The sequence below is a fragment of the Poecilia formosa genome, unplaced genomic scaffold (genome assembly GCF_000485575.1).
Source record: "Poecilia formosa unplaced genomic scaffold, Poecilia_formosa-5.1.2 Scaffold7, whole genome shotgun sequence".
Lineage (NCBI taxonomy): Eukaryota > Metazoa > Chordata > Actinopteri > Cyprinodontiformes > Poeciliidae > Poecilia > Poecilia formosa.
In genome coordinates, this window is record NW_006799946.1 from 985,857 (window position 1) to 992,805 (window position 6,949).

The 6,949-nt window shown below is 40.3% G+C and overlaps 1 protein-coding gene across 6 annotated transcripts in view; it reads right to left on the bottom strand.

Moving 5' to 3' along the window:
- Positions 1 to 331: 331 nt before the first annotated feature.
- Positions 332 to 6,949, bottom strand: part of exoc7 (exocyst complex component 7) — a 16,629-nt gene continuing 10,011 nt past the window's right edge. For 5 of the 6 annotated variants that reach the window (XM_007570596.2, XM_016680927.1, XM_016680918.1 and 2 more), the window contains 13 exons: positions 6,508 to 6,653; positions 5,571 to 5,723; positions 5,382 to 5,480; positions 5,224 to 5,286; positions 4,767 to 4,833; positions 3,485 to 3,523; positions 3,296 to 3,358; positions 3,098 to 3,218; positions 2,893 to 2,988; positions 2,748 to 2,811; positions 1,422 to 1,463; positions 1,193 to 1,326; positions 332 to 581 (listed from right to left, as the gene is read on the bottom strand). In XM_007570596.2, coding sequence (XP_007570658.1) covers positions 479 to 581; positions 1,193 to 1,326; positions 1,422 to 1,463; positions 2,748 to 2,811; positions 2,893 to 2,988; positions 3,098 to 3,218; positions 3,296 to 3,358; positions 3,485 to 3,523; positions 4,767 to 4,833; positions 5,224 to 5,286; positions 5,382 to 5,480; positions 5,571 to 5,723; positions 6,508 to 6,653 — 1,190 coding nt within the window. In that variant the 3' untranslated portion in view covers positions 332 to 478. The remainder of the gene's footprint in view (positions 582 to 1,192; positions 1,327 to 1,421; positions 1,464 to 2,747; positions 2,812 to 2,892; positions 2,989 to 3,097; positions 3,219 to 3,295; positions 3,359 to 3,484; positions 3,524 to 4,766; positions 4,834 to 5,223; positions 5,287 to 5,381; positions 5,481 to 5,570; positions 5,724 to 6,507; positions 6,654 to 6,949) is intronic. The other variant, XM_007570550.2, reaches the window with a different exon arrangement.

Below are 6,949 nucleotides of genomic sequence, written 5' to 3' on the forward strand. Positions count from 1 at the left end.
TGTACCGCACGTTGTGTAAATCCAGTTTAGTCTGTGAGAAATTGTCCTTTAAACAAGCAAATCTTAAACTTCTACAAACTTATTCCGGCCTGTTTAGCGGAAAACGCGCCAACGAGTGGGTTGGCGCCGCACACAGCTGTGGAGCTGAACACACGGTCTGAACGTCTTCCTGTGGGCAGCCTCTTCATCTCATTAGGGGGCGATCTCTCTGTGGGGTTTCTCTAATTGTTGAATGTTCGTTAAGTGGCAACATCTGCATGTTTTCCGTCATCCGTCTCCATATTCGTTTGTTTTAATTATCTGTAATGAACATAATTAGACAAACTAATAAAGCAGGATGATTTAGTGTTTATTAATCAGAAACTTGACATTAGAGAGGCAAAGTTAGATAAATATACGACAGAAAACATTCAGATGCAGAAAAGGAGGAGGCGGCGTGCGGAGGGCGCGTTTCTGGACGAGGGAGACGAGCTGCACATCAGGCCGACGTGTCGAAAAGCTTCTCGATCATCTCCTCCACCTCCTCTGGCCGATACTTGTGATACTTCTCAGGGTTCTTAGTGAAGGAGATGTTGGCACACCTGCAGGTGAAACCAAAGGAGTGAAACATTTTCTGCCATAAGGAACTGATTCGGGAATCTTAACACTGTGCCACGGCTCACTGTTTGAAGTCCATCATTCAGAAAACAGCTGCAAATCTTTCATGAGTTGTTGTTGCAATGTCAGGGAAATCACAGAAACCTAGAAGTTCCATATCAGAATCTCTGTAGGCCATAATCCTCGTCATTTCAGGAGAAAACTAAATGCAGTTCTTTGGCACAAACAACTAAAACCAACAGTCTGAAGGTCCTGCAATGGCCCAGTCAAAGTGTAGACCTTTCTACCTGACTGAAATATTACGGTGGGGTCTGAAAAGATTTAGTCTGGCTGCTGTGCGATGTTGTAAAGGAGAGTGGGGGCGGGGTAAAAAAAAAAACCCTCCCTGATAAAGTCAAATAAAATATGGCTAATGAGAGATAGCGGGGCTAAAGCTGGCTCTACAAAGAGATGACTAACAGGGTCTAGTGTTTTCCTATACTCAGCTCTTCCCTTTTGGAACATGACAATTTAGTTCCTTTTAGTTTTCTGAATTCAAACAGATCACGTTCCCCATATAAAGATTACCAGAGGAGATAAAGTGGATGTGTGTCACCTGTGGAGGAAGGCTCTGTAAGCATCTGAGACGATTTTCCTCTGGGACTGTCGGATGTAGTCTCTCTGCTCCTTATCTGGAATGGCCCAGCCTTTCTGGATCTTGCATAGCTCTTCCAAGCCGTCATTGAACCCCTGAGAGAGACACATAGGTAACAACTGCAGTTAAAAAAAAAAGAATCTACTTTAATATGTTCACACCAAAGGTTTGTATTTCCTTCGTGGCTCACCTTAAATTTGTCTTTAATCACCTGTCGCTCTTTGTCTTTCAGCTAAAAGAGAAAAACAAGTTCAAACGACATTAAGTGACATAAAACTACAAAAATTCACTCCCAAAGTTTTCAGCTTGACTGTAAACTCCTCGTTTTTTTTTCAACTTGCCACTGTAGCACAAGTATCACATTTGTACTAGGATTTTTGTTTCTGTGAAATTGCTTTTCTCATATATAGCTATGGAGGTTTCACTATCTCTATCATCAGTTTCCTCTTCCTTCAGGGATGCAGAGGAGTCAAAACTCATCCATTCACCTCATCACTAACGATGATGCTTAGTTGAGCATATTTTTTAACAACCCAACTTTTATACACCGCATGTAAAGTCCAGCTTTAAAACCACACACTTTGCAGTGTCCTAGCAAGCAGCACAACAGAACCTGGGCGCAATGTGGAGGTGTGTGCGCTCCTCCTCAGCTGCAAGCTTTTGTCAGGCAGAAAACATAACTGATTCCCATTTCTGTTGGTGTGGTGCCTGAATGCATAGTAGGACTTGTTGATTTAGAGAACAGAGATTACTGATTGCAGCAGGGGGACCATCGCATGAGGCCAGGATGGTAGTCCACCTTTATAATCATCAAACAGCATAAGGAACATATCAATGCTATCAGGGTTGGTGTGAGTTTTGGTAATTAGATTTTCTCATCAGACGCAAACAAAAAAACAAGCAGGATATTTCTGGTTGTTTTAGTTTGACATATTAAACTGAAATATTTGTTTTTGAGTTTTAATCAGATAAGCAGACATTTAAGGTTGATTTTTATTCTCATATCTAAAATAATAAAAATCTAAAACCAACAGCAAAGAGAATTTTTAAAAAAAAAATGCTTTTTCTTGTATTACCTTGTCCAACTTGATTTGTTTTGTGGTGAGAAGACAACAGATTAATAGCACCTAGAGTCACAATTTAAAATGACTGTCTATGCAGGAATGTAAGAGAAAATTCTTTTTGCCTGTGATTACATTTCTTTAAAATTTCAAAACCAAGTTAAGATTTATACTTAGCCACTTTTGACAACTAAAAACTCAATTTAAATTGAGTTTTTTTTTTCAAAGCTAATCAAGTTAAAACTTGTTTTTTTTGTCTTTTATTGAACAAGAAGAACAAAAAGAAAATGAGGATTATGATTGGCACTGTTTGCGACAATGCCGCGGGTTATTTCTGTCCCACCGCATCGACGTGCTGTGTCAGTTGCTGTTGGAAACTGTGTTGAACTTTCAGTACTACAGATCACACAAATGCTTTGAACCGTTTTCTGAGCGACAGATTATGAAGTCCTGACCTTGGCACCTGGTTGGAAAATGGGCATGTTCTTGTCTGTCAGGTGCTCCAAAACCTTCAACCAGCTGCAGCGGAAAGAAACAACTTCAGCAGAAAGTTGAAAATGTATTAAATGTCCTCGGGTTTCCCGTGAAACTATAACTTACCTGCGCTGATAAATATCGATCTGCTGCTTGATCAGCTCTCTGTAAGAACTTTCCGCCTTCCTCTGAGTGACCGTGACCAGCTGGATCAGCTCGGACCTGCAGCCGTCCAAAATGACATGGACAAATATTCACATCTCGGTGGTGAAGTGATTTGCAAAGTGTCTGACAAATGAGGCGGTGAAAGAAAGACAGGAAAGGCGCTGACTTCTCCAGCGACTTGAGGATGTAGTTGTAGTTGTTGTGCAGGAAAATGGCGCTGAGAGCCGAGTCCTCGTAAACTTTGGATTTACTGAGCAGGTTCAATTGCAGGTTTCCTAAAACTTTACCTGAAGAAAAACAGAGGATGATTATGAGTCAGCACAAGAGGAGCCATCACACTAAACGGGCGAAAGTGTGTCCTTACAGATGTACGAGCTCAGGAGCCGTTTGTTGAAGTCTGAGGTGGAGCTGCTCGCTGAACTTGTCTCTGGAAAAGCAGCGGGGAATATTTAACCAACGGCTTTAGAGCTAAACAATCCTACACAAATAAGAAAAGTAAGAGTAAAGACAGAAAACACCAAGCCTACACACACACGGACAGTCTCCGGCTTACCTCGGGGGTCTAAAGGGATATTGTAAGTGTCCCCCAGAACTACAAAGGCCGAGGCAAGGCAAAAAGAGAAGAGACAGAAAAAAGAGGCAGGAGCAACGAGGTTAGAATAGATTTGTTAGAGCAGAAAAAGCAAACAGCCGTCAGCCAGGCAGCGAGGGTTTAAAGAGGAACATTTCCACCGTTTTATCAAGAGATTTATGAGGCAGCCGCACAGAGTAGCACAAAAAACAAGCAGAAACTGGGAAACCGGCCTATTAACCAGACTGTTGAACTGGCTTCACATGTAGTCGCAGAACAGGTGTTTGGAGAGTGATGCCACCTGTCTGGTTTCTGTTTGGTTAAGAACTCTTAATCTTTGTGAGTTTAGCTCCGATACCCACTGAAAAGGTCGGATGTATTAAGCTAATATGTTGAATGTGTGTGATGAGTTAAAACATCCCTGTCAAAGAGGACAGACCTCTCTAATTTATGTTTAGTCAGATGCTACACCTGCTATACTTAGCTGAGGAACTCCAGAAAAGCAGGCGTTATTCACTGACGAACAACAAAGCTAAAAAAGTTTTTACAAATAACTCAACGTTGGTATTCTAACTTAATTTTGAAAGGGTGTAAAAATATATCTATTTTTAATACCCTTAAAAAAGCGTTGTATAAAATGTATTCTATTGTTAAAATTTTAAAAAGTTGGATAATGTATAAAATATTTTATTTAGTGTAAAGTGCTTTGAGAGGTCGATATGACCAGGAAGTCATGTGTGAAATCTAATGTGAGACACAGTTAAAAATATGGAAATTAAATAAAAGCAACAAAAAAAAATACATAAATCTATAAAAACATATTTTCAAGGAAATTTTGTGAAGGAAACAAAAATAAAATGAAGATTAACAGAAATGTTTTTAAAATAAATTTAAATTAAATACAAATTAAACTAATCGCTTGCTCTAAAGTTCTACATAAGGAAGTTACATGTTGGAATTTAAAGAAAGCTTAAAGATTTAAGAACTTCAAATTAAGGGTAATATAAATAAAAATGTAAACAATTCTAATATTTCATTTAAAATAAACAAGACTGGAAGAAGTATTGCAGACAGATGCAACTATAACTCCTTTTTAATCTTACTGGCTACATTTACAGGCTGTCGTTCAGAGTGATTTACTAAAAACAGACTCATAGGTAACACACATCAGTATCCAAACGTTGTCCGGCAGAGGGGTCAGTTGTTTCAGCAAAGCAGAAAGATGAAAGACAGTTAGTTGTCTGTGTCGTCATAGTGACGGTACCTTGGGAGGCCAACATGGCTCCGGCCGTCTCATGAAAGTCGAGCAGCTGCTGCAGAAACAGGATGGCCTGCAGAGGAGAAGAAGAGCGCCAGCACAGCTTTATGAACCACTGATGAAATGTTCGTCAGAAAACCAGCATCCGCAGTCACATCGTTACGGAAGATTACCGTAATTTCAGGACAATAAGTCGCTAATAGTTTCCACGCGCTTTGATGACTGCCGGTGAAACAATGATGCTGCTAATGTAAGGATGTTGACAGGCTAACGAGCTACGTGCCCAGGACGAATTTGCCTCGAAACAAAAGTACGAGTGAGGATGACAATGAAAGAGAGAGTAAGGAAATGTGTGGCAAAGTAATTTTTAAGTTGCTTAATTGCAACGCTGAAAAGGCTTCACTGGTCTTAGACAGACATGCAACATTTCGATCTGTACTGGAAGAAAAAAGTCACTACTCACATTGCTGGTCAGTTCATGAACTGTTCCATCTTTGGGCATGTTGTACTCTTTATCAGGATCATTCTGTTGTTAGGAAACAAGAAAGGAGAGCGAGTAAAGATTGGTAGATCAATCAATCAGGGGTTCCTGATTAAATACAAATAATTTGATCGTCGTGCCTTAATGCTGTCAGCGAACTCTTCCAGAGCTTTGGCTCCAATTGTCTCCATGGAGGTGATGAGAGTGGGCAGCTTGTTCTTGGTGCTTGCAGCCGTACCCTGCAAACACCGGGGCGTACGATTAATCGAACTCAAGAAACGCGTTATTTTCCTCCAGCGTCGGAACAACGGGGCTAAAACGGCTCCAACCTGCAGCGTTGAGTCAAACTCGGACTTGTTCATCTTCAGGTGTCTGAGGATGGGGAAAATGGTGAGGACGGCTGAGTAGTCGTGGCGCATGATGGCCCGGCGGGCCGCAGACACGATGTTGTCTCCCTCCAGCATGAGGTTGTCCAACGCCTCCTGTGGACAGATGAGAGAAACACCGGAGGGATGTTACCGACTCCCGTCAACAGTAAACGGTATCGCAATCCAATGCAGTGGAAACCCACCTTTTCACAGTTCAGTATTTGCGAATTCATAAATTCAGATGTTTTCTGTGGAATGTACCTAGAATTATTTATGCAAAACTTGCCTATGAGCGATTTTTTTCACGTAGAAAGAAATATCTGAAAAGAAAATGCAGCTTGGAAAGCTGAAATACAGAGGCTCAATGCTATTTGACACACTACTGCCATTTGCAGAGCAGCCAATCCAGCAGTGCCATTCGTTTTCCTGTGCACTGATTGGCTGACCCCCAAGAGTAGTAGCGCGAAGACGGTTTCCTCTGTGTGTCTTAATGCAAACTGAGGCATATTTTATGTTTGAATTATTAAATCAGGCAGCTGTCAGTGTTTTCAGAGGGGGTCTCAAGTATTCACAGATTTCAGCTATTCGCAGTGGTTGTGGTCCTTAAACAGAGAGAATACAACTGTAAATGAATTATTGATAAAATAGGTATTTATATGTCATAATGTAAATACAATTGTAGTAAGCATATTAACTAAAACTATTCAATGCAAAATGGTAAAAATACACTAATTAACAATTATGTAATTTTTTTTTTTCCACATTTCTGCAGTCACTACCAAGTTTTTCTGCTTCTTAAGTTTTATTTCAGTGCTTTGATTTAACTGGGAACAAAGCTTTGCCGCTCTTAAGAAACCAAACCTGCATTAAAAAAAGATCAAATCTCAGCGCCTCTGACCTGAATCAGGGAGTCGAAGGTCTTCTTCTGGTGATGCTCAGGGATGATTTCTGTCAGAAGGGCATACTCGCTCTGCGCCAGCTTAACGAAGGCACTGATACAGTGGATGTACGAGTCGATCTCGATGTCCAGGACATCGTCTTTCCCTGAGAGGCGAAAAACAACAGCTCTAGTAAAACGTCTGGTCTACAATACTGAGCATTTTAAGCTGCCCCTTTTTTACTTTTTTTACTGTATGTTTTTCTCCCATACATTAAAAATCCTGATTTCTGCAGGTCTTTGATAAATTATTGGACTTTGGCTGCTTTTCATTAATTTTAAGTCTGTGACATTTCAACATTTTTAGAAAAAATTTCTTTTGTTATAGTAGCAGCTACTTACTCTGACCGATGAATTATTCATCAGTCATATATATAACCTTTAAAATAGGCTACATATATAT